Here is a 27,147-nt window from a genome sequence, read left to right as displayed (position 1 = left end):
AGCCAAGAGAGCATACATTTTTCCAGTCAACGCAAAACACATTTTATAGGAAAAGACACATAATACCCTAACTTTTTCCTTGAAAATTTTTACAGTGGTGATATTTAAGGTTTCATTTAGGTTTTCTGAAAATTTGAAATTTTTATAATAAAATTCGGCACGTCTAAAGACTTGTATTCTAAGCAGCAATGGAAAAGGAGATAAGGCTCCAGCTTTAATTAGCGCTTTACTTCCGTTTTGGTTGTGCAAGTCAGCATGTCTATTTAATGACCATGGGTACTTTTGTAAATAGAAGCTTAGAATAAAAAGAATATTTAGACAGAAAGTAGTATTATTATGATTTCATTTATTCATTGGTTTTTGTACTTTAAATAGATTTTTTTTGTGGGTAACATATTCAAAAGGCCATGGGTTTATTAAAGTTTCAGTTTGTAGTTTGGGTTATTTTCTGAGCGCAAAATCTGCTTACCATGGTTTGAATTTTAACAGTTTATGTGTGGATATACCATGTATCCTAGTATCCATGTAAAAGATTGCAACAAATCTTAATTTATTGGGATGATGAAGGGCATTGTTTTGACTTTGTTCCCAGCAAGCAATCTAGTGAAGTTTTTTTCATGGAATGGAATGTTTCCTTGATTTCCCAAGTTGCATAGTCAAGGGTAGCATGAAGTGAACATACGAACTGGGCAAATCTAGGCCAAACCCAAGGAATGCCCAAAAAAGAAAGAAAACTATTAGAATAATATCTTTCTCTGTGTTATTAATGGTCATTTAAGTTGTTTCTAATTTTGCCTCTAGTTAACGATTGATTCTTTTAGAAACATCGTCTTTGTAACTCTATTTAAAGGAGTTTTGTCTCCTTGATTAATTGAACAACATCGATTCTTTGAAATCCATATGCTTTTGCATCTGTATTATGGTATCAGAGCCCGGTTCCTTAAAAATTCGAAATTTTTTCAAAGCAAAAAATTCAGTGTGAATTTTTTTTGTTCTATTGTTTTGAAAAACAAAATTGAAAGTTTTTTTTTCTGTTCGAATTTTTTTGGAATTTTCTTCCACAAAATCGCAGATTTGTTTCAGCCTGTTCGGATTTTTTGAAACCGTGGATTTTCAGTTCGCGCGTTTTCCAGGCGCTTGCATTTGCTGTGTAAAAAATCGTGATTTTCATCCTTGGCCGTGCGACTTCGTTTCCTATGCCTATGCATGTGGGTTTATTTGTGATTGCATTTTTTCCCGCCTGCAGATTTTTTTCTGCCATTTTTGGACAGAAATCTGCATTTTCGGCTAGGGTTTTGACCCTCCAGATTCAGTCAAAAAAAATTTCTGAGCACAAATTCGTGGTGGGTTTTTCAAGATCTCAACTGGGTCGTCGTCAGAATTTTCTGGGTGCCTCGATTTTCGAGCCAGCAGATCTAGATTCCAACAACAGATTCTTTTTGGGTTTTTTGCAAGGATTTTTGGGTTGTCTTCGGATTTTTCTGGGTCACCCGGAATTTTTTTCTTGAAATTTGTGCCCACTGTACTTCATTTTTTGAAGTCTGTACCTGCATCTGCCTCTGTTCCTGCATTGGGATTCGAATTTTTTGAATTATGTGCTAGCACCTCTTCTTAGTTTTTTCGTTTTCCGTGCATTGGGAAACATGCAAGATGGTGTCATTGACCAACTTGATGTTGGAAGGCAGTCAGATTTTGTGCACTTAGCATCTTCTCAGTACCTTGTTCTTCATGCCTCGAAAAGTGTGAAGATGGCTTATGGGCATCGATGTTTGTTTCGGTTTTTAATATTTTTTAACCTGAAAAAAATTCTAATGGGTTTTAATATTTTTTTTCCCTTAAAAAAAAGTCTCTAGGTTTTTAAATATTTTTTGTCCCTGAAAAAAAATCATGGGAGGGTTTATGATTTTTTCCTCAAAAATTGTACTCTGTTGCAGTCTGTTTTTAGTCGCACCTGGAGTTGTTGTGCGAACATCTGCACTAGTCTCTTATTTGCAGTCTATTTTCGGGCATCTTGCTCATCTGCAATAGTTTGGAGGGTTTGCTGATTTTTTCCTCAAAATCGTGACAACTGTTCTTGGTGTCTCTGGTTACAGGGAGGGACAGTTCTCCAACATTAGGTTGGACGGTTGGTGTTGCTGTATCTCCAAAAGTTCTGCAGTTTCTGGGAGGGTTGGTGGCAGACTCATCTCAAGTGGCAGAGTTAGTGGCGGGCTCTTGTCTTCTGTTGCAGCATGTTCTGAGAAGAAGGGGGCAACCTTCTCTGTTATTTCTCTTGGTAATTAGAACGATGACCATTAAGGGAGGGTATTAGAATAATATCTTTCTCTTTGTGTTATTAATGGTCGTTTAAGTTGTTTCTAATTTTGCCTCTAGTTAACGATTGTTTCTTTTAGAAACATCGTCTTTGTAACTCTATTTAAAGGAGATTTGTCTCCTTGATTAATTGAACAACATCGATTCTTTGAAATCCATATGCTTTTGCATCTATATTAAAAACTTTTTTTTTCAAACATTTTGGTAAACAAAAAAGTAGTGTGTAACTACTTTTTTCCTCTAGTGATAAAATTATGAAAATAGTGTGCACCATGAAGGTATGTGTGGTTTCAAAGGCCTTAACTTGGACTTGGTGGCGGGGGCTCTGCCCCTCGACTCCACCTTGTATCATGATAGGAATACACCAGGGACACTACCCCTGGACCCCGCAAGAGGCACTGCCCTTCTTGTTGCAAATGAAACTTGATTACAATTAGAGGGTGATGAGGAATTGGGATCTACCTCTTGAGTGAGTTGACTTGAATGTTACTGTTGCACAACTTGCCAGAAATATCTATCCACCTAATGAGGGGGCAATGACAAAATTTCCTGGCATGAATAGACAACATATAATGTCTGCTGGTGATTTTAGAAGAATGGTAGATAATTGGAAAAGATCATGGATATAAACTTCTCCTAATACTTGCAAATATATTAGTTTTCCAATTAAGCCATTCATTATTCCTAAGTTACAAAAGTAGACTTCAATTAGAAAAGAACACATAATCCAGCCAGACATTAAGAAAACAAACTTATAGAGATGCAGAAACATTTTCAAGATGCCCTCTGATTTGAACATCAACAAACTACCTTGCAAATGTAACTACTTGCAATATAAGGAATATGCATGCAATTTAGGACGAGGGAATGCATGATAATCAACAGAAAAGAGAAACATTTTCACTAAAATATTAAAGCGAAACAGAAATGTTGCATTCATGCTTCTAGCATTCAATGAATACCAGTGTTAACAAATAGATAATAACAATAAAACTAAAATCAAGTACGTGATCAGAATACAAACAAAATACTATTTATGGTACCTTCATTTGTGCAGGTTGGAAAGCCCGCCTCCTACATTACAAAAATAGAAAGAATGAGTACTAAAAAAAATTATACAGATCAATCCCTGGATAAGTAAACCTTAAGTTTTCTCATAATAATCTACATATATTCAACCAATGCTCTTTTAACTGCAACCTTAGAAAACTCAGAAAAGCAAAAAAGATGGTGCATATCCAATGGGAGCTTATTGAGATGAAATGTCTCGAGGAAAATGATACATACAAGAAATTGAAACTTAGATACCAGAAAACCTATGAGCATAAGAGCTTAGAAAATTACAACTGCTATTATAATAGAAATTCCAGTTAAACTCCCATACAGTCTACAGGGTAACACAAAGAGTCATTGACATTTATAAGCACCAAAATGTCAAATAGATAGTTATAAATAGGTAGTATAAAGATTTTAAGATATGACATCTACACACGCTACTTTTGAGTGAGTCTTGCTATTAACATTCACGCAGTACTTGGCAAGTATATTTCACAAACCTCACCTTAATCATATGGTGAATAGTGCAAAATTCAAATGTAATGTATGCAGCATAGAATAATTAGTTTGGTGAAAATTAAAAGTGAGCTAATGAGACAGAACAAGCATCATCCAAACACTAACCAATACCTATCCATTGACAATATCTGAAAAATTCAAGAGAATTAAAAAGAGGGCAAAAAACAGGACCTATTTGGAGAAAAGTCAGCATCATCGTCTTCTTCAGAATCATGAGCAGCATGTTCCTGGGCAACTTTATTTGAATAGCCTTCATCCCAATAAAGCTTTTCCCAGTCCTCTCTCAACTGCTGATATAATTCTATATACTGTTTGCACCAGGTCTCATGGTCCTTCGGAGTCGATACCAACCAGTTAAATGAACAAATCAAGAAGTATTAAAAAAGCCTTCTAATAAATTAAATTATTTCTGATAGTTTGGAAAACACTTAAGAAACAACTTTCCCAAATCACTTTCATCTTTCCGTATAATTACCGCAACAAAATTACTACAGCATAGATGAAGGAGCACATGTGGGTGCAAACAGGATGCAGGAACAGCAAAAAAACAAGAACTTGAGGTTTTGGAAATTAATCAAGATCACAATCACATACAATTAAGATTATATTTCATTCAAACATAAATCAATAGCTTGAACATGGCATAATAACATTCTCAAAAGATCTTTTAGTATCCTTTCAGGTTCAGATATTTATAATTTTATACTACTTTTATACTCTTTTTTAATTTCCAGTGCGGAATACATCAGAGCCCACCAATAGTTGTAGATCCAATCAAGGATTTATCCTAAAACTGTCTACCCCATAGAATATAATTGTAGATGATCTAGTGATTTGTAAGGATGCGATAAATATCCAAGAGTGTTTAAGGATCAGATCTGTTTGCAACATTCAATTTACTTGTAAATATAACACCACACTCAATAAAAAGACATGCTTGGAAAAGATTTTCAGATTTTTATTTTGTTAAGGAAGATCAGATTAAATTTTGAGCTTTGTGAACAGTAAAGTATCAAAGAAAAGAAAAGCATAAAGCCAGGAATTAATTAATACTACTCATACAAATTAATACTAATACCATTAATACAATTTAACACTGTTAATACAATTTATACTATTAATATGATATAGAAGGCGCATACTAATGTAAAAACACTATTTATATAGTATAACTTAAAGGTGCCAAAATAATATAATGACGTTAATGTAACCTGAAGCTAATACTGTTAGTAGAATCTGACATAATATTGTCAGTATGGTATGATACTGCCAATGTAATACAATTCAGATGATGTAATCAAATGTAGGTGAACATAATATAACTGTTAATACAGTATAATAATATCAATATAGTTTAATACTGGTCATACAATGTAATACGGGCAATGTGACATAAGAGGGGAATGTTAAATACTACTAATATGATAAAACATAAGGGTGTAAATATAACATAATGTTATTAATGTAATTTGAGGTTAGTGTTTTTGATTAAGATAAACGGGTTTTACAGGGACCTGAAACCCAAATCCAAACAGAAAATTAAGAAAAATGGAAGAGTCACTAACCAGTCCAAAACCAACAGCAAAACAATCACCGAAACAGGGCAAGAGCCCACACAGAACAACAACCAACAAAATAATTTGAGGTTAGTGTTGAGAATAGAAATCTAATATAATTTTGCCAAGGTAGTACAACAATATCAACATAATACGATGGGTTCAATAGTAACCAATTACTGTTTTAATGAACATGAATATTGGTTCTTCATCACTTATGGTATATCAAAACCGTGATGAGAGAGGGTGTGAGAGGATTACCAGAGGGATGGTATATCTGCTCTTGGGCCTAGGGCAGAGGATCTCTAGGGCACCCTATCAAGTCACCTTATTCTAGTTTACCTATGGTTGAAATTCTCCAATAAAATAGAGATGTCTTATGATCGAGTTAATGCTCCTATATTCCATTTCTTGTTTTACTTGGGATTGTGATTTTTGGGCAAAAACAGGAGCATTTATAAATAGGGGACATTACAGTATTTAATTATTTTCTATCGGCTGCTAGGAGAAGATGGGTAATGGGTTTCAAAAAAAATCTAAGTTCCTATCCTTCATCCCTATTTATAATTTATCTAGTTGCTTCCCTATCTCTATAGCTTCGCTAAGTTTTCTCTTCATTAAATGCTCCTCTTGCACTAGAATTTTGTGCTTTTTCAATGCAAATTTTATGTAATTTTGTGTGAGAGTATTCTGCTGATGCTGCTTTTAACACAACCATGGTAGATATCTTTGCAATGTTCTTTAATTCTTTGTTTGAAGGAGATACCCATTTCTTTTGTAAATGGATGAGCACACACACAATCAATATGAGTTAGGTCTAGCTCATTTATAATCAATCTGAGCATGCCATCAATTTTATTTGGACATATGAGGATGGATTTTACATTGTGCCTTCTCAAAATTCTGTCAAATTTATTTTCTATCCATTCACTATATGGAAGAAATGTCATCAGAAGATCCTATTTCTATTCCTTTGTTCAATTTTGTGATGACATCGTCTTTTCAACATCCTTAAAACCTTAGAGATATGCTTCGCACTACAACCATTCTTTCTGAACACCTTGACTAGATAGCATCTTTATCCAATATGATCCACATTAGCAACATTGAAGCCACTACATATTATGGGTTTTGAGAACACATAGCTTTTGAGATGGCTGGTGATGAGACCTTAAGAGAAGGCTTGCAGGCAGAGATAAATATAAGTTCTGTTTCTTTACATGTACACTAGGAAAGTGTTCTCACTTTAAAAGGACACCAGGATGAGAGAAGGCTTGGAGGTAGCCATCCATTCTTCTTGATAAAGTTAAATCTAGGAAAGATTGAAATCTATTGCTTTGCAATTCCTTTGTAAATTGAATGTTGTGCCATAAATTGTTGAGGTGAGTATAAATTTTGAAGGATCCCTATCATGTGGCCAATTAACATTGGTATAATCACTATACATTTTCCACTTTTTTTGTTGTAAATTAAGAAAAAGAAAGATAAGAACCCATCATGCAAATGTTTCCTTCAAGCCATTTACTACAACAAGGGGCAGAAAAGAACCCATGGCAGCACCTTACATCTGTTCAAAGATGCAACCTTGGAAAGTGAAGAAAGTGGATCTTAGGCATAATATTTGGAAACGTTTGCAGCCATTATGAAAATGTTTCCTTAAAGCCATTTGCTGCAACAAGAATGGGATAAATAATATTTGTGGTTGGTATATTTTTTATTCCCTTGCCTAGACTTTTATTTATAAAAGCTGCATTCTGTATTGTTAAGGCAATGATGTCTTGAGGGAACATGACATGCCCTCATTGATGTGATGGTTGCATACCAACACCCGCTGGTCCTCTCAAGTGATCAAAGCCACTCCTTCAAGTGGAATTCATCATCGTCCATCAATTTGATTGATTAAAAGAAGGGAACAAGTTCATCCAGAGCATCATGCATATTCTACACAAAAATAATAATAATAATAACAAATTTTAAAAATTAAAAAAAAAACTTGTTTGAAAACTCTTATGAACCCTTGTTCAGGCATTCAGATCTGAGGTCAAAAACCCTTGGATTAGCAGGAGATAAGAGAATTGTTGACGTGTCTTTTAGGACTATGTCTAACACAGAATAAAGTTACCAATGGTCACCTTACTCTCTCGATCAAAATTAGTCTGTATGCTAAGATTGCACAAAAAAGTTCAAACGGCTAACTCCAAGGTTCCTTCAATGCATGGACGTGACTCAGTCGGTTGATGGGTTTGTTGTTAACCCAAGGGGCCTTATGCATGCACTTGAAGAGGATAGTAAGTTCAATGATTTCTATACGAATGATTTGCAATAAAAGCTCTATTTTTTGGATTTTTGGATTTAAGATATGCGGAAAAGTAAATGAGGAAAGGTTTAGAGAACTAGGCTAAGGCTAATCTAATCCTATGAACATAGAGACGAGATTACTTATGCAAAATCCAACCATGCTTCGCTTTGCCAACAATGCACAACTACACGAAGGCGGTGCAATCTTCAAAGGGTGTGTTAAAGATTTTCAAATCATCAATAGAAACCATCAAATCAAACAATCTCTATTGATAATCAAAGTTAAACATACACAAATAATGGGGGCTCAGGCTAACTTTGCACAGTATGCAACAATCAGTTGCACACCAAAAGTATGAGCATGAATCTTGCAACAAGCAATCCTATCAAATCCAATCCATCTAATAAAATAAAAGCAAATCTAATCTATGAAGAGAGTGAGACCATGCGAGCTCCAAAACAACACAAGAACACACCAACAATAGAACAATGTATTAAGTGTTTGCTTCAAAAACTCTTAGATAATAATCTCTCCTCCTTTTCAAATGAGGGGGGTCACCGCTTTATATAGGCTCCTGGACTTGACCACATGCAAACCCTAAAGATTCCCCACTCAAGATGCAACAAGGTGGAATCAGCTATTAATGCCCACCAAGCCCATATACAATTATTTCAAAAGCCCAAAAATGGCGTCCATTAGTGCATTAAATGCACCCCATTACATCAAACATGCCCAAAATATAATAAACATTCCTATGCAAGAAATAAATGCCCATCATTCCCCATGTGATGGCTACATGCGTAGAGAATCTGCCATAAAATCATTAATAAGACGGCTGCATGCAAGAAGATTCCTCATGCATTCAACATGCATCGACCAAGCTGCCACTAAGTCAAAAATATTCCAGCAGTAAATATGCCGCCACTATTCAGCCAAAAGATTCTCGTCCAAGAATGGACGACCATTATCCCGCTCAAATATTGCATATGCAATGAATTTATTGATGATGGCTTCCAGCTCTCCGATGGAGATACTTGGCACATTTTCAATATCAAATTCCATCAAGGTAATTTCTTCCTCACTCTTGGAAAATAAGCTTTCCCATTCCATCATGATTTCTTGTGTCCTCTTCATTGTACTGGAAAATGAACCTTATGGAATTAGCCGACGAAGAAAAACTCGTGCAACTGAGATTTCAGGGAGTTCACTGTTACTCCATTCTCATTGAGCTTCTTTGCGAACAGTGCTTCAATTGCATTGATGATTTCTTCCTACACCTTTCTAATCGAGTCCTTCAAGGTTAAAGACTCCATGCTGAATTTATCAAAGGTGTTCTTTCCTAAGCAAACAGCGTAGAAACACCGGGTAAAGTCATAAACCTCGTTCTCCTGAATTACTTTCCCATCAATTAGGATTTGCCTTGGAATCTTTGTCAGAGCCCTGAGTCGCGGAATGGTTAAGTCTTGGTATATGTGAACATCTTCCCACAATCCTTTCGTTGTGTCCAATTTGTTCAAAAGGGCTACAAACCTTGAATGAAGTTGAGCCAAGTCCTCGATGAATTTTCCTGCTTCAACGTAAACATCCTCTATCCACTCCCTATAATTTTGTGCCATTGCTCTAATTACTTCCGCATCATCAACTTCCTTAGGAAGGGAAGGAGGAATGAATGAAGGACTTGCCTACTGTTGTGACCATTTCACACATTGCCCCATCAAAATGGGGACCCCCTCTCTTTTTTTGGTCATGCTTTCTCTTAGCTTAGTTTTCTCTGTTTGCTAGGTGTTTTGAGTGAGTTAGTGGTCGCCTAGGCTGGGTAAGTTAGGATTTCCTTCACAGAGCTTGCCTAGGGTTCTTTTCAAAGCCAAATTTGACCTAGGCTTGGGAAAGTCATTTGTTTTGTGCCTAGGGCCCTGATGTAATTTTAGAGGGATCTTGCCTTTGAATGATGAAAATGTATATATTTTGAAAGAGGGGTTGAGTCAGGATGGGTCAAGGTTGTGAGTTTTTAGGCCTAAGTCTTGTCTTCTGTCGAGTTGGAGTCAATTGAATGAAGCCAGTGATCAAAGTATAGGCTCGAAAGGCGAATGTTAGCATGAACAAGCTTGAAGAGATATAATTATAAGGATTTGGCTTGAAAAGTTAATTTGAAGAAAAGGTTAAGGATGTGAGCCAAAGAATGAATTTCGCTCCTGACCCTTCCAAAGGGTCCAGAGCAAAATTCTAGGATAGCTCATGTTCTTCCAAAGGGTCCAGAGCGAAATTCTAGGATAGGTCCTGTCCTTCCAAGGGTACTTGGGCGAAATGGCTAAGATACCTTTGTAATCCAAGATTTTGAGCCAGGAACTCTTCAAAGTGGTTTATTAGAGGTATGATCAATCAGATTGAGGGAAAACTTTGAATGTTTGAGTAGGGTCTAAGGCAAATTCAAGAATTTTGCTCCTAACCTCTCCAAAGGGTCCAGAGCAAATTTCCTTGGATCTTCTTTCTTGGTCCTAATTTGCATAAGAAGTCGTGTCCTTATGGTGGTATGAAAAGAGCATTGATGTTTGCAACAAGGAGAAGTGATGAAAAGTGAGGAATTTGGACATGATTGCAAATTTCGCTCTTGACCCTTCCAAAGGGTCCAGAGCGAAATCCTCCTTATTGCTTATTTCTTCATTAAGGACATCAAATAATGGACTTGAATGGCAAGGAGAGGATTCAAGAAGATAAGTCTAAAGCATGATGACTGGAAAAGGTCAAGAAACTTGAGCTAATCATGAATTTCGCTCCTGACCCTTCCAAAGGGTCCAAAGCAAAATTTCTCAAGGACCTGAGATTTCACATAGGTCAATGAGTGGTTGGGCGAATTTGCAAGACTATGGAAGGAAATGCATTAAGGATTGAGTCTAAAGCGAAATCAAGTCAAATCTCAAGGTAAATTGAGCCTAGAATAGGAATTTCGCTCTTGACCCTTCCAAAGGGTCCAGAGCGAATTCTTCTATATAAGACACTCCACCTTGACCCAAACTAGGAACTAGCTCATTCCCAAGCATTAGTGAAGGCAAAACACTCATTTGGATAAGGAAATGTGGGAAAAAAGTCAAGATTTGAGCCCAAGTGTGAAATTCGCTCCTGACCCTTCCAAAGGGTCCAGAGTGAAATTCTTGTAGGACCCTATTTCTTCACAAAATCTTGAACTAAATGCCAATTTGAGGAGCAAATTCACTTAATGATGATTGAAGGAAGCTTGAGAAGTTATGTCCAAAGCATGGAAAGGAGAAAGGAAGTGAGAAATGGGCTCAAAATATGAATTTTGCTCCTGACCCTTCCAAAGGGTCCAAAGCGAAATTCACATTACCTCTATGTTGCTACTTGTTATGGCCAAGCTTTCGACTTCTAAGGCATGTTGGAAAGACTTTGATGTGTTCTTGCCTTTGAAAGGTGGATTGAGGCGATGGAATAGTGAAAATCAACCCAAAATAGGAATTTCGCTCCTGACCCTTCCAAAGGGTCCAGAGCGAAATCCTCAATTTGATCCTCTATTTTGCCTAAGACATTGAAAAGTGAGGATTTTGAGCTAAGTGGATGGCAAACAGACTTGATTGTGGTGAGGAGAGATGAGTTTGATCAAGTTTGAAGGTGGATTGAATGGAAGAAGTGTGAAATCAACCTAGAACAAGAATTTTGCTCCTGATCCTTCCAAAGGGTCTAGCGCGAAATTCTCCATAAACACTATTTTCTTCCTTGTTTAGGCCAACATCCTTGTTCCTTGGACATAGTGGGGGTAGATTGATGTATTCTTGCCTTTTGAGGTAGATTGGAGTTGAAGAAATGAATAATCAAGCCTAAATCTTGACTTTCGCTCCTGACCCTTCCAAAGGGTCCGAAGCGAAATTCTCAAAATCTCCTTTTTTCTTCCAATTTTGTGTTAAACCAATCATTGACCAAGGTGAATTGAGTATGAAGATGTCCCTAAGCATGCATTTAAATGAGTTGTGATCACTAGAAGTGAAGATTCTGAGCTAGAACATGAAAATAGCTCATGACCCTTCCAAAGGGTCCAGAGCGAAATCCTAAATAGGTCCTGTCCTTGGCCATGGTCTAGAGCGAATTTCTCCTTTCAGGCCTTCCTGAGAATCAAGCGAGTGTTGTCTTCATGAGAGAGGAATCCAAAGGTGAAAATCATGGCAAAGCAAGGTAAGAAGAAGGTAGAATTCAACCTAAAGGAAGAAAATCGCTTCTCACCCTTCCAAAGGGTCTAGAGCGAATTTCTTCACCAGACACTATTCCTTGCTCCAATCTACAAGCTAGTGCATTCCCAATCAATTTTGAAGCCCAAAGACTTGTTCTTAATGACTTAAGGGATGAAGAATGAAGCTAAGTGAGGGAAAACAAGCAAATCATGAATTTCGCTCCTGACCCTTCCAAAGGGTCCAGAGCGAAATTCTCAAAATCACCTAATTTGCTCATGTTTAAGGCCAAGATATGGATTCTTAAGGTATTGGTGGAGAGAAGACTAATATATTTTTACCTTGAGATGCAATTTGGAATAGGGAAATGGTGGATTGATGTCTTAATCATGAAAATCACTCCTGACCCTTCCAAAGGGTCCAGAGCAAAATCCTTTGAAATCCCTATTTTTCACCTTGTTTGAGCTAGGTAAAAGGCAAGTTGCAAGGTCATGATGACAAGAACATTGAAAGTTAAGGATCAAGATGGTGAAATAATAGAAAAGTGGAGTAAATGGAGTACAATGGCAAACATCAAATCCTGAAAAAGCTTCAACATCTCCTAGGTTTGCCTATGTCTCTTCAAAGGATTCACAGGCAAAATTCTTCAAGACACATTATTCCTCTCTTAAATTGCTAATCAAACCTCAGCAAATTTACCTTGATAAAACACTTGCCAAATATAAAATTTTAAAAATTCACTTTTGGCGCTAAAGTATTTTTTTAAGCTTTATTAGTAAGTCGGCCAGCTTGGAGGTGGATTTTTTTTAATTTTATTTATTTATTTAAGAGGTCGGCCTCTTGGGAAAAGGGTAAAAGCACCCTATAAAGAAAGATAGATTTTGAAATCTTTAATCATCCATTCACTGATTCTTCCTAAGCGAATTTGAGGAGCAGAATTGGAGAAGCGATTTGCAGCAGGTATAGGCGAATTTCTGATTTAGGAAGGCTGGTCAAGGTCTGAGTCAGCAAGGGCGAACCTGAGGTGCAGACCTGAAGCTTTTGAACTCCTTTGAACATCACTTGGAAAGAAGGCGAATCCAGCAGCAATCTCCCTTTTTTACCCATCTTTTCAGGTTGATAGTTAAAATCAAGGATAAGCTATGTACAATCTGATTTTTGAAGCTGTATTGAAGATCTGATTCAAATTTCTATATCAATTTTTTAATTTTGTCTTCAATAATCTAGTTTGATTCACATAGGTGATATCATTTTGAAAATTCATAATTTTAAGGGTTTATCATTTTATTTTCAAATTAAAGTTCAATTGTTTCTTTAAAAGATCTCAAATCACCTATCTAGGGTAATATACCTAAACCTAACTTAAGCATTTTTGTAGGTAGCAAATGGCGGCCCCCAAGGCAAGTGGATCCGCCACCCGGCAAGCTCTCATTAAAGAAGATCAAAAGAGTGACAACTTGGAGACAATGATCGTATCCAAATGGAGCAGTATTGGAGACACCAACTTAGGGGCCTTCAATGTGAAGTAGTTTCGAGAAGCACCCTACATCGGCAAGCCATCACCCATAGCCAAGAAGATAATTGAGAGTGGCATCATCAAGGCCGCAGGCTTCCCTCCAGCAGTTAGATGTCATGAGCTAATGATCGAATGTGCCAGCCACTATGATTCACATTCAAGGACAATCGTAGCCAAGGGTGGAACTGTCCTCGCCTATCTTTCAGAAGAAGCTATAAGTGAAGCTTTTCATCTTCTGGAACAGAGAGATATGATCTACAAGAGCTTAGAAGGAGCTAAGTCTATTTACGAAGATGACCCTGATACCTGTCTGAACTTTATCAATAAGAATTGGTTACTCAAGAGTAGGCCTCGCTTGAATAAGATACCCAATACACCTCACAGAATTGATTTCCAAGAGGAATTCAAAGACTTGATAACCATGCTCAACCGGATTATAGGTGCCTCTCAAGCCTTCTTTTTCGACAAGTGGATGTTCTTCTTTATAGATGTGATTGTTCAAGAAAAAGGACTATTCAGTTGGGCCAGAATTATTAGCAACAACCAAGATGTCCAGTTGAGGAGGCTAGTCCCTACTAAATCATTCCACATGAGTTCATATGTTATATATTCTTTAGTCAGATGTTTCGAGTATGCAGGGCTACCACATAGAGGAGTTTTTGGGAGAGGATCAGGAGAGATAAGAGTATGTGATTCTTATGCTCAATTGCATCATCCGCCTAAGAATTACTACAAGCTAGTCAATGACACCTTCACAATATATATCACTAGGACGTTACAAGGAGGGATTCACCATCGACTGTCTCCAGAAGCACAGGAGCTCGTGAAGAAACATGGTGCATGGTTCATTCAATTTCCAAAATTCACCTACATCAGGGTCCATGGATGTCCTTCACCTCCTTATATGTTGCCAAGATATCCTACGAATAAAATAATATTACTTGAAGTGACTAGACAGTTGGCAGCTTGTGCTAAATCATCAAGACATAAGCATGGGAATGGTATCCCCATACCTATTTCACTGGGAAATTCAGTTGAAGTGTGTCCTAATTCTCAAGCAGCCGAAGAAGCAGAAAAGGAACTATCTTTGTATTCATTCACATCCTTTGCCTCGAGAGAGAATTTTGATCCTAATGGTGGTATGAAAGAAGCAGTTGGGAAGAGTACAGGCATGTGTTTCAAGTAGAGGACTTTTGGATGAATGTTCAGGATGATGTGTAGGTAAAAAGGAAGATGCACTCTAGATTACCTTTGGATCTTATCAGGAAATGTAAAGTTTATAGAGTAGCTGATCAAGCACAAGACAGTGGTAGATATCTCCAATCCTCCTATGAGAAGGAAGACAGGGAAGTGAAGATAGATTGGGATGAGCAAGAAGTCGCAAACTTAAGAGCATTGATGGACCCAGTTTTGAGTTGTACTCACAGATGGGTAGATGTCCAACATCAAAAATTGAAGGAACGGAATATAGCCATGACATTCAGCCTAGAAGCAAGAACAAAAGAAGGAGAAGCAAGTGTAAGTGAGAACACTTCTCATTCCAAGGGGTCAAAGAGAAAGGAGGGACCTGAAAAGAAAGAACCATCCAAGAAGAAACAAAAAGTGAATCCTGATAGTCCATCGAGTACTTCTTCTAGACATGAAAAGGAGATAGGTCAAGGAGAGGATCAAAGGGAGAAGGTGTATGAATAGATGAGTCTATGGAATCCACAGTGCAGAATGATAAACAAGGCAAAGGACGAACATCTCAGCACTTGTCAAGTCAATCTCTTCCTCTCCAAGTTGGTGCTAATGAGCAACAAGAAGAAAAGAATGATGATGAAGCAACAGCTCCCTTCAGAGCCCAGAGATCTTTGCCTGAGGAAATACAGGTAAGGGAGAGAAAATCTTCCATTCCAGATTGGCTAAAAGAAAGACTTACGAGGGTAGTTGTGGTTGAAGATGTAGAGCAAGTATTTGATTTGGAAAGTCTTCTAGGAAACTCTGAAGAAGAGATCGAAAGGAAGAAAGCTACAAAGATGTCAAAGGTAGTTAGAGATGATGTAGGATCCAGGAAGATACAAGTAGCTACACCAGCAGTGGACAAGTACAAGGATGAGATTATGGCAGAAGAATATGATTTAGAGACATTTGATCTTGGTCCACTTACCTCCGAGCAAGCCGTGGAAGAAGCGACCGATTCAGTGAGAGCAGTTAATGATAAACTAAAAGAAGAAATGGAAAAGAATAAGAGGTTGGAAAAAGAGGTTAATGCTTGGAGGAATTATTTTAGCCACCTTAATCAGCCATTAAGGCGACAGGATCCAACAGTCTCACCCTTGCAGGCACTCCCTCCTGAGTCAATAAATGAGGCAGAAAAGATGACGAACTTAGCCCAACTCATGAGTACATGGATTGATGGATCCTACAAGGTAGCCATGGAATTTGTAGCAAGAATGATGAAGACAGTCCACAGAGCTATCCAAGTCCTTGAGATCATTCATAATCTAGTGGTGAATGTAGATGCCTTCACTCACACTAGAGATATTGTCATCCCTGTATTACAGGTGGTAAGAAGGACATCAAGACAGGTTTTAGCACAAGAGAAGATAATTGGTGGAGGAACCCATAATCTTCTACAATGGTCAACTTTGCTCCAAATGAAGGAAGTTCTATTCAAGGACATCAATAGTAGATGCAGCCGATTGGACAATACTATCCATCCTATTCAGGATAAGGTGTTTGATGTATTATGTACAATCCTTGACAGATGTGGATGTCCAAGAATTGGAAGATAGGATCAAGGTCATTTTTTGCAAAGAGGAGAGCATGATCACATAAAAGCAATGAGATCAGATGTATGCTACTATGTTCTTGATCGAGAAAACAAAAGAACTAGAGCATGGGTGGAAGATGACCCTTCTTGCAGCCATTGATCAGGTCCTTCACTTGGAAGAGTGGATGAAGAACCTGCATGAGATTCCCATTGTAGAGATCGAAGGGATTATGTCCAGATTTATTGAATATGCCAAAAAAGAACATAGAAATGAAAAGTTGTTATGAAATGATGTGGCAATTCAATTCCTATTGGGCTATGTTTCCTCGTTATTTGTGCCAATTTCTATTGGCTATGGAGTGATAATACTTATCTAAATAGGGTCATTTTTGTAACAAACCCTAATTAGGGTTATTGTGTCAAAATCTCAGCCTTTGATCTTCTTTAGATCCAGGTCGTTCATTGTATTTGAGAGTGCTATATAAGCCCTCACTCAATTCATTTTAAAGAGTTAGAAAAAAGTTAAGAGGAATAAGTTTATTAGCAGCAGAGAAGAAGAGTAGTTATACACATTTGGTGAAGAGAGAAAGTTGAACAATTGTTGTTTTATTTTGCTATGAGATCAATGAAATATTGAAGTTATGGTGTTTTATTGCAATCTTTGTGGCTTCTTACATGGTTGTTCATCTTCTTGAATCGCTCTTATTGAAGATACTATTTAGATGTTAAAGTTATATTGAGTGATAAATGTTGTGGTTGATCTTTTAGTGAAGCTCATAGTCCAAACCACTAGCCTCTTACTGATTGTAAGTGTGCCCTGTGTGGTCAACTAGAGATATTGAAATTGTTCAGAGTTCAATCATTATTTGAATACCGATATGTATCTAATTGATAGTATCTATGTTCATTGATGATTCGAAAATCATTGAATTCCCTTCGAAGATCGCACCAATTCCAGTAGAGTTGTTGTTCTTTGGCAATACTGAGATTGGTAGAGTTTCACCAAGATCGCTCTCCATTTAGTCATTCTTAGGCCTAGTTTAGCATAACCCTCTCGAATCCCCTATCTTTTGCCTTTTTTGAAACGTTGTTAGTATTAGGAAAACCCAGTTCCTCATTGATCAAATAGTTATAAGAACCAGCTTTCGCAGAAAGTACGTAAGGCCCCTTGATGAAACAGCGAACACAACGAACACTGGTGCTTATCCACAAGTAGAGAGCCTACATATTAGAACCTTGGAGTTGTTCCGATTGATCCTTAGGAGAAATCTTCAGCATTCGGAGAAGCTTTGCTCAAGAGAGGATAAGGTACCTTTGGGTATTTTATTCTGTGTTTGGTCATGTACAAAAGACACATCAACACCCCTCTGAGTGGCCATTTAAAACTTTTGATGTACTCGCATAAAGCTCTATTTTCTTCCGTCAACCTCTTACATTTCGCCTTTGTCTTCAACATCTTTTCTTTCATGGCTAAGGAAGATCCTTCAAAGTCTCCAATTACTTGTCCCGTGGAAGCGGGACCAAGATCAACCTGTCTAATAACATAATCTTCCTGCTTGATTTCATTCTTGTCCTTATCCACTGCAAGCTCAGCAATGTGCAGGGTCCAGGATCTAGATTCATCCCTCACAACCTTAGAAAATTTAAGGGGAGCCTTCCTTTCTGTTGGCTGATCCATCCTCTTCAACAAATCTTCTAATTCCCGAGCTGGCTCAATTTCCTTTTCTGGTTCCTTCCTCAGCCTCTCTATCAACCAATCAGGAGCGGGAATGGAGTGACTATGGATTTCCATGTGCTCTTGCTCCTGTGATTCTTCCTCCATTTCACCAAGGATGGCTTCCACGAAGCTATCCTGACGAGTCTCTTCCTAGTGTGGAGGACTTTCTTGTCTTTGGCTTCTTGGCTGATTGGGTTTGTGTGAAGCACTAGTTCTGAGTATATCTGATGTTGGAGTATTACCTGAAGGTGGATCTGCTAGATGTGCAAACATCTCTACCTCATGTACACTGGAAGGACTTGCCGATGACTGCACCCTTTCTACCCTTGCTCTCTTTTACGAAGGTTCTTCCTATCGCACCTCTTGTTGAACTTCCTGTTGGATATCTTTCTGTCTTGCCGTCCTTGATCTCTTCGGAGCACTTTTCCCTTTAACAATTCGGACTTCTCCTTCTGCCTGGGCCTGTGAAGATCCTTCAGTTGTTTCACTATGGGAATCTAAACTTCCCATTAGCTGATATGTCAAATGAACATTTCCTTCCGTCAACTTCCTTACTTGTCGATCAACCCAGTGCTTAGTGAATTTTAGCACCGGACTAGCCAGGACATTCAAATAATCAATTTCAAGCTCTAACCAATCTGGCAACTGAAAGGGCTGATCTTTCACTTTCTCAAATTCAGGTTGCATTAAATCCGAATCCTCTTTCACCTGATCCGACACTTGGTAAATTTCACTTATCCTGATGGTGTCAAGGGGCAGTCTAGAATGCATTTTCCTCCGAACTTCAAGGTTGTCCTCGGCACTTGCCTAATAATCTTCGAAGTCAAATTTGTGTATGAATTTCATGCCAGCAACCTTCCTGATTTGACGGTAAGGATCAAACTGAGCTCTGGATGTATAAAATGGTAAGCGATAGAATGCTAACTCCTCCGCTGCACTCTCCAACGCTTCCAAACCTGGGCACATTTCCATGAAGTCACCTAGGACAACTGGGAATTCAATGGACTATTTCTTCTTCTTCTTCTGTAGCTGATCATAGGCTGTTAACTGCCTCATGAGTTCCAGCAGTATGGATTTGTCTGATGGATACCTTGGCAACTTGTATGACTGAAATGAAAATCCCTGCGTCTTGATGTAGGTGAATTTTGGAAACTGTAAGAACATGGCTCCATACTTCTGAACCAGGGCCCTTGCTTGTGGCGACACCCTTACATGCAACTACTTCTGCATAAGTCGCGTCAAGTATATAGTGAAGGTGTCGTTCGCCAGCCTATAAGAACTAACATTGTGAAGATGTAGCTAGGGATAACACTCATGCACTTTCAGTTGTGCTGGTCCGCAACCCATGATTCCACTTGCTGGCAGACCATCAAATCCTCCCCTTCGTGCAAGCATATAGATTACATAGGAGCTCATGAAGAAGGACTAAGACTTTCTTTCTTTCAAGTTCCTCAGTTGTCCGTGCAAGTAATGACTAATCAATCTGGCCCAGTCAACTAGCCCGTTTGCATTCATGATCTCGCCAATGTAGAAAAACATCCATGTCTCAAAATTCACAGTATGTGAACATCCCATTACCCTGCTCAGCATCTTTATCAAGTCCACATATTCCTATTTGAACTCAAAGATGGTGAGAGTCTTTGGCATTTTGGAGACATGTCGCCTAGGCTTCAGCAACCACTGTTTGGTGATCATGTCAGCACACCTAGCAGGACCTGCGGCATACATTGCTTGAGCTCCGCTGATAGTCATGTACATCATGGAATGGTGTGAAGGAATCCCAAAAGCTTCACCAATTGACTCTGGAGTCAATGTCGCCAACAGCTTGCCATCTGACGTTGAAATTGTCTTCCGCTCTGGATTATAATGCTTTGCACACTCCAGAATCAAATCAGGACCACTAAATAGAAGGAGGAAAACCAGTTGCTGCAACAACTCTGCTCTTGACAAATTTGACAACTGTTGGTGATGGATTATGTCTTGTTGTTCCGAACATTTTGATCTTGAAGGCAGCCAGGTTGAATGTGCCCAAATTTGTATCGCTGATTTCCTTCCATCTGGAATTCATCTGGGAACTAGGAAGGAAGCCTTTCATCTCTGCCTTGATCAATGCTTGCTTGGTGATGGTAGTTGTCTTGCTTGATTCCGCCATTCTGAAAAGCACCTTGAAAATGACGAAAAATTGACTAAGTATGACCTTTCTTCACTTCTCCAATTCTTCTTTCTCAAAACCTGCACATGAGAAATAAAATGCTTCTCCATGCTTATATAGAATTCTTCAAATCGTACTGCTAAGTTAGGAGGCATTAATTTGGCAACTGAATTTATTATGCGTCATACTTTCCCAATCACTATGCCATGCAAATGGAACTTCCCTTGTAATTGAGTTCGAATTTGGAAGTTTCACTTAATGCACTAAGTTATGCGTCATACTTAGAATATTCCCTTTGCCAACTCATTAACTTTCCATTCTTTCAAATTTCGAAGGGAAATTGGAAGATTCTTCAAGATTCACTTGATTCTCCATCCTAGCTTGACTTTTCTTGCTTTGGAGGAATTTTCCATGCTTCTTCGACATCCCCTATTTTTTAGGGGTCCTAAAATTTAGGAGCCAAGTCCATTAGATAGAGAGATCTCTCACGATTCCGAATCCATAAAAATTTCCAAATTCTAATAAGATTTGGAAATTTCAAAAATTTCCCCGAGGGGATTTTTGTTCTTCATTCCTCCTTGACCCTTCAGTTTTCATGCCTTAGACAAATTTTCGAGTTTTCAAGCTTAAGCATGGAATTCATGGCGGAATTCATCACTTCCTTGATTCTCCTTGGCTTAGCCATTTCAATCGTTCTCTTCTTAGCCAAGGTGCAATTCTCCTAAGGCAAGGAACTCACAACTTCTTCAATTTTCCTTGCACATTTCATTTTGGCGCCTTACCAGAGTGTTGGGCGGAATTTTCACCTAGACATGGATTCTTGCAAATTTTCAATTCCTCCATGCACACTCCATTATAGCACCCTTCCTTGTCTTAGGGCGGAAATTCTTCATGGAGGAGGAATTTATGATCTTACTCATCTTTCCTTGACCCTTCCATTTTGGCACCTTCCTTCCTTATAGGGCGCAATTCTTCTCTATGCATGGAACTTCATAATTTCCACGCTCTCCATGGAATGTCCATTTTGGCGCCCTTCTCTGGCTTGGGGCGGATCTTTGATGGTGAGGAGGAATTTAGCAAATTTAGATTTTTTCCTTGCTTCCCTTGGTTTTGCGCCCTCCATCATCCTTAGGCGACATTTTGACTTGGCCATGGAATTTCAACATTTCCATGGATTCCTTGCACCCCCCAATTTGGTACCCTCCATAGTGCTTGGGCGGCATTTTTCACTTGCCATGGAATTCAATGTTTTCAACGCTCCCCATGTTGGCCTCATTCTAGCGCCCTTTGACCCTTTTGGGCGGACTTTTGGTGGTGAGGAGGAATTTGGCAATTTTGTCCATTTTCCACGAGCATGCTATTTTGGCGCCCTCCGTCACTCCTAGGAGGCATTTTGCTTTGATCAAGGATTCATCAAATTTCCATGCATTCCAAGGACCCCTCAATTTGGCGCCCTCCACAGTACTTGGGCGCAATTTTGACTAAGGCAGGGATTTTCGTGATTCACTATGAATTCCAAGACCATGTGAATTTGGCGCTCTTTACCTCTCTTGGGCGCTATTTCACCCTAAGGAAGGAATTCAACATTTTGTCCTTCCATGACCCTTCCACTTTGGCACCCTATCTGAGAACTGGGTGCATTTCTTCATATGTCATGGAATTTTGAGATTTTTGAATCCTCCATGACACCTCCATTCTAGCACCTTTACTATGCCTTGGGCGGATTTTCACAGTGAAGGAGGAATTCATCATTTTCTTGCTTCTTCCGAACTTAGGTGAATTTCTGAGCTTCTTCCGGATCAGGCTACCATATGTGGACTTGAGGTGATTTCCCGGACAGAGACAAATTTCTCGAGCTTTCCACTTCAGGAATGGGCTTTCAACACTTAGCCGTTTTTTTACTCTCTTTGTCTGCTTTCTAACTTCTAGAATTAGAAGTAGTCGTGAATGCTTGGCCTTCATCACTTTGCCTAAATGGTCCTACCAGAAATGAACTTCCAAAAATAGAAACCTTTAGAACATCAGCGTTAGACTCCTAGAACAGGACACCAAATGACTTTCTATAAATAAAAACTTACTAAAAATAGAAATTACTAAAAATAGTAAGTTTGATTTTTGGCAAAATGATGACATTCTGGGACTCAGTAAAATCCCTAAAAAATAGGAACTTTCTAAAAATAGAAAGTTGCTCCATTTTGGCTCAAATTTTACTGGGAGGTTCCTTGAAAGGACCTAATTCCATTTATATGTTCAGTTTTTCCAAAACCTTAACAGAAACCCCTAAAATCTAGGACTAAAGGGAGAAACCCTAAAATTGACAAAACAGGCCCTAGACTTCATCAAATTCACTCAAACGAAAAGCAGACTTAACCAATTTGACCCCCGAACACTCACAAAGTTGAGAGACTGACGAGACTGCCACCAAAACCCACAAAAAACCAAAACCAAATGACCAAAAGGGCCTAAAAAGTAGCGGGTCCCCATCTAGGATGGGGTGATGTGTGATTAGGTCACAACAAGAATGAAAACCTTTGGTTTCACGAGTCAAAGGATGAAACCCCATAAGCCCTATAGGACGATCCCATTCAAAGTTTGTGACTGAAATTTCATGGTGGCAGATTTTAGCTTCCTCAGACTTGTACGATTTGCAACTTGGCATGGATTTGAGCATTGTATTTCAGTTTGTTATTGCTGCTGTAGCAGCATATTGTAATGTATTTAAGATCTGTTTATGATAAGAAATGTTATACAGTTCACCTTACATTTTTATGGGCCTGAGTTGTAATCTTGGTGATCAATATTAATGTGTAGATGTGAAGGGAAATTTCTGATTTTGCACATGAAATATATTTGTCCAAAGTATTAATTAGGGACATTACACAAAATCCTTGTGATGCAGATAAGTACATTGATGAAGCCAGATCTACTGTAAGGAAGCTATCAAAACCCAATAACAACTAAGAAGAAAATAAGAGAAGCAGTAATGCACTGTGGTTCAATCTAATAACATTTAGAACCTGATCAAATTTTTGTTAGGTTAAGGTGACATTAACCTTGCAATCCTAAGCCATTCATATATCTCCATGTTCTTTGTAAAGTGTTCCCTAGTACATGTGAGAAAAATATTAATATATTTGTAGTTTATAGCTATTTGTAATAGCATTTTCAAGAGGTGAACATGAAGAGTTGATAAATATAAATCAAAATGGATAAAATACACTCCTTCCCACATCCATAATGAGGCATGAAGAGTCATGCATAAGGAGACCAAGTTTGGGAGGGGAAAAGGTGTCCATTTGGGGATCTGAACAGTCATCGCAAGCTTTGGAGCACTTGGCATGTGTAAAGACTAAGTGGCTTTGGGTTTGGCACCCTGAGAGTCACTTGAAGAGTCACTTATAATATACTTGCACTCATTCTCTGGTGGAGTTTTTTCCTGAAAGGGTTTCTCCACATAAATGTGGTGTCTCTTTTGGTATGGTCGATTTTATATTTATGTTGAATGGTGCAATCACATGTTCATTTCAGATTTCGTTTCAGATTTGTAATCACATAAGAAAGTTAATATTGCAGGCTTTATTCACCTTGTTTCTCAACAAATTTCACAACGAAAGCTACTTGAGGGTGGTTGGATAGACAAGGTAAACGTTTTGAGTAGTTAAGAAAAATCCTCCTCATTATCATACCACCATCAATTTATTAAGCAGATATGCAAGGTAATTTTGATTTCGAGCTAAGGCAGCTCAGGGCTCAAATGGCAATACATATCTTACGATGTCCAAGCTCAAAGCTTGACAGTTGAGAAATTCTCCAGTTGAGCATCACTGCACTTAGTAGAGGCCAGACAGCTGTGAGAACCCAAGGAATGTGCCTAAGTGCACAAGGAGCCACCCTAGCTCTTTGGAAAGACCAACAGTTTCGTAGTCACCAATATGTACGTGGAAAGAAGATTCTCCCTACCCAATTGGCAATTGCCCATTATGAATAGATAAACATACAATATTTAGGACACCAAAGTTGCAAGCAAGCTACTTTATCTCCACTGCCTTTATCAAGTAGTAGTACATTTCTTTACTCACAAATTCCTCGAGTGTTGATTCCTCCAGTGTCTTTTGTGTAGCAATTTGCTAATCAGATATCCCTCTGACTTGGGTTACAGTTACACTAGTCCCACATTTAGAAAGGGGGAAAACTATTCAATTGGTTAGCAGTACTTCAAGTTCCTTGTCAAGAAACTAGGGGTTTCTTAATTGTTTAAGAGGTTGGGGTGTAATGGGAATGGGGCCCTAGTAAGAGTGTGACCCAGGCTCAAATCCTCTTCACCGCCAAAAGACAGCCTATAACTCCAGCTAGCATGTTGCAAGGTAGTTGTGTAGCAATTATGAGATACATGCAAGTGTGAACCATGTTTATAGATATCAAGAATGTGGTCCAACCGTCAAAGCATTACCCCACTCTAGATTACGGCAGCTCATCATAACCTGATCCAAAACAATTCCAAGCAAAAAATAATAGGGGTTTCTTAAGTTACTATATAATCAGTGTTCACAAAAGATAATTGAGGAATAACTAGAGCACTTCCAGCCAAATCCTACAAAAAGATCTGCTACTTACTTAGATGAACTCTAGTTCCTCTTTAGATACTACTCATGTAATCAGACTACCCTTAAATTGAAAAAGGAAACTGAAAAATTAGTAGCATTGGGGTTGGCAGTCCAAGGGAGAAAGCATAATGATAATGGAATCCACTTGTAAAACTCGGACCCAGGTTCAAATTTCGCTTACTGCAAACAGGTGGCTCATAACTCAGGCCAACATATAACAAGTTTTCTGTTAAGTGATTATGGCAAATACTCGAGCAAGAAACATGTTTACAAATGTTCAAATTTTTGGTCCAAGTTTATCCCAATTTGTGTCAAAGGGAAGGTTCCCGTAACTTCTTGCTTGAATATTAATAACTCCCAATGCCCATGCACGCACTAAGATGAACTCTAGTTACTATCCAGTAGGTACTCCTGTGATTGCAGTTTCTTAAAAAAAAATATTAAAAAAAAACATAGAAAACCCCCTATCGGGTTGTAATGTGATTGTGAGGGAGAACTTTTTGAACCAGGTTCAAATCCCCCACAATGAATAAGGTAGCCAAAAACTCAAACAGGCATGTGCCAAGGTCGTCGTGTGACAATTACTAAGCACGTTTGGATGTTTACCGTGTTAACATATCTTTAAAAAATGGCCCAAGCTTACTCCACAAAGCCTTAAAAGCGGATCTTAACCTTACCAATTTCCACACAGCAAATCTTTAGAAACTTCATAATCAATAGAGATGATGTCAATACAAGTTCCAGGTCGCATTTACCAGCCAGAGGTTCCCAAGTTCAATCCCGCGTAGTAATTTAAAAATGATTAAAAAAATCAAATCACGCCCAATTTTCATTATGAAAAGTAATGACAACATTACCCACATGAATGACAAAACCCTGAATTTAAATGCTATAAGTATAGGTAGAGATTGGAAAAACATACAGATTCTTTGAGGTTCAAGCGGGTCTTCCTCATGAATTGGCTTCTCAATTGTTTCCTCTTTCTATTAGGGATATTATCCCTGGGTATGTGAAACCTTTCTCTGGGAGGTATATCGTCTCCTATTTCATGCATCTCTCCATCCACGACCCACCATTCTGATTTTTTTTTAGGGGTTGGAAGTTTAACAAAAGTCTTTTTAGCATAGGACCTGCTGCTACCCGCTGCATATAAAAGCTTTTGGCCAACATTGAGTCAATAAAAAATCTTCTGTGAAGCATTTTCTCAATGTGTAGAAAGGCAAAGAGTTCCGGAACGCACAGTATAAAAAGAGGATAAATTATACCTTTGCAGAAGAGATGAGGGCATCCCGACTGTTGTGGTGTATTTGTCTCAGCAAGCCAGGCACGATCATTTCTGCCGGTCCTTCTATCGTTCGAGTAAAATTATGTGTTCATGATATTTGTTACATAATTTCCATGGTATGAATGTACCAGGCGCTAAAATTAGACAGAGGTGTTGTGATTCTGTGTCATTAAAGTTAAAATTCTTATGTGTTTGATTTAAATCTTCACTGGGATGTCATTGTTTTTTATTTTTATTATTATTATTATTAATAATATTAAGTATTCTCTTATTTGAATAAAACAGTTTAAAAAAAAAAATCTTTTCAAGTTTTCAAAGTTAAATAATTTGTGTATCTATTGCATCCAATTTTTCTATTAGTTTGATCAATAGATAAAAATTATAAATTTGAAATGAAATTTCTAATGTTTATATTTATTTTTTATTTTACATGATTATTAAAATCTCATTTTTCTTTCGTTTTAACTTACCTAGAATAAATATTAATAATGGTTTCCACTTTTGTTTTGACTCTACTAGCCATTAAAATAATTAATGGCCCTTGTACATGTTCAATTCTTGTAGGAATAGGATAAAATAAGTTAAAAGGAAATGGATGTAGCCTAGCCAGAATAATTTTGGACTCATTATTAATATAAATATGTAAAGTTGATCTATTTTTAATTTCTTATTTTAAATAATAATTTATCTTTTTAAGATAAATAATAAATAATTTGTATGAACAATGATTTTAAAAATTAATATATAAGATCTATGTCAAAATATAATGTTTTTCGTTTTAAGATATTTTTATAATTTTAGAGTAGGTATAGAGTATTATAATTATTAATTTTTTAATATCTAATTTTTATATTGAATAAAAAAATATATTTAAAATATCTTAAATAAAAAAATTGTGAATAAAATAATTTTACAATAAAATAAATATAAATATTATATTTGGAAAATTTTATTTTTATCTTAATGCTTTAAAAATGTCTGTCTTAAATGAGCTTAAAAATAAAAGAATGTATTTTTATTTTTATTTTTTAATATATTGGACATCTTTTGGGTTGTTGCTAATAATTGGTGCATTGTTTGTTGTACTTGTCTCATGAACATTAAGTACCACTATGAAACTCTCTCATTTAATTTTTTAATATTTATTACAATTATTAACCCAACTAATAAATATAGATTAATTGTGATTATAAATTGTAT

The 27,147-nt window shown here is 37.5% G+C and overlaps 1 protein-coding gene across 1 annotated transcript in view; it reads right to left on the bottom strand.

Annotated features, from left to right (window-relative positions):
• Nucleotides 1–26,126, bottom strand: part of LOC131030157 (uncharacterized) — a 62,382-nt gene extending 36,256 nt beyond the window's left edge. The window contains exons 1-4 of the mRNA XM_057960862.2: nt 25,928–26,126; nt 25,585–25,818; nt 4,060–4,220; nt 3,357–3,387 (exon numbers count right to left, since the gene is read on the bottom strand). Coding sequence (XP_057816845.2) covers nt 3,357–3,387; nt 4,060–4,220; nt 25,585–25,818; nt 25,928–25,996 — 495 coding nt within the window. The 5' untranslated portion in view covers nt 25,997–26,126. The remainder of the gene's footprint in view (nt 1–3,356; nt 3,388–4,059; nt 4,221–25,584; nt 25,819–25,927) is intronic.
• Nucleotides 26,127–27,147: the final 1,021 nt, after the last annotated feature.

Source organism: Cryptomeria japonica, chromosome 5 (assembly GCF_030272615.1).
Source record: "Cryptomeria japonica chromosome 5, Sugi_1.0, whole genome shotgun sequence".
In the NCBI taxonomy this organism is placed as follows: Eukaryota; Viridiplantae; Streptophyta; class Pinopsida; order Cupressales; family Cupressaceae; genus Cryptomeria; species Cryptomeria japonica.
This window is presented reverse-complemented; position numbering and strand designations above follow the sequence as displayed.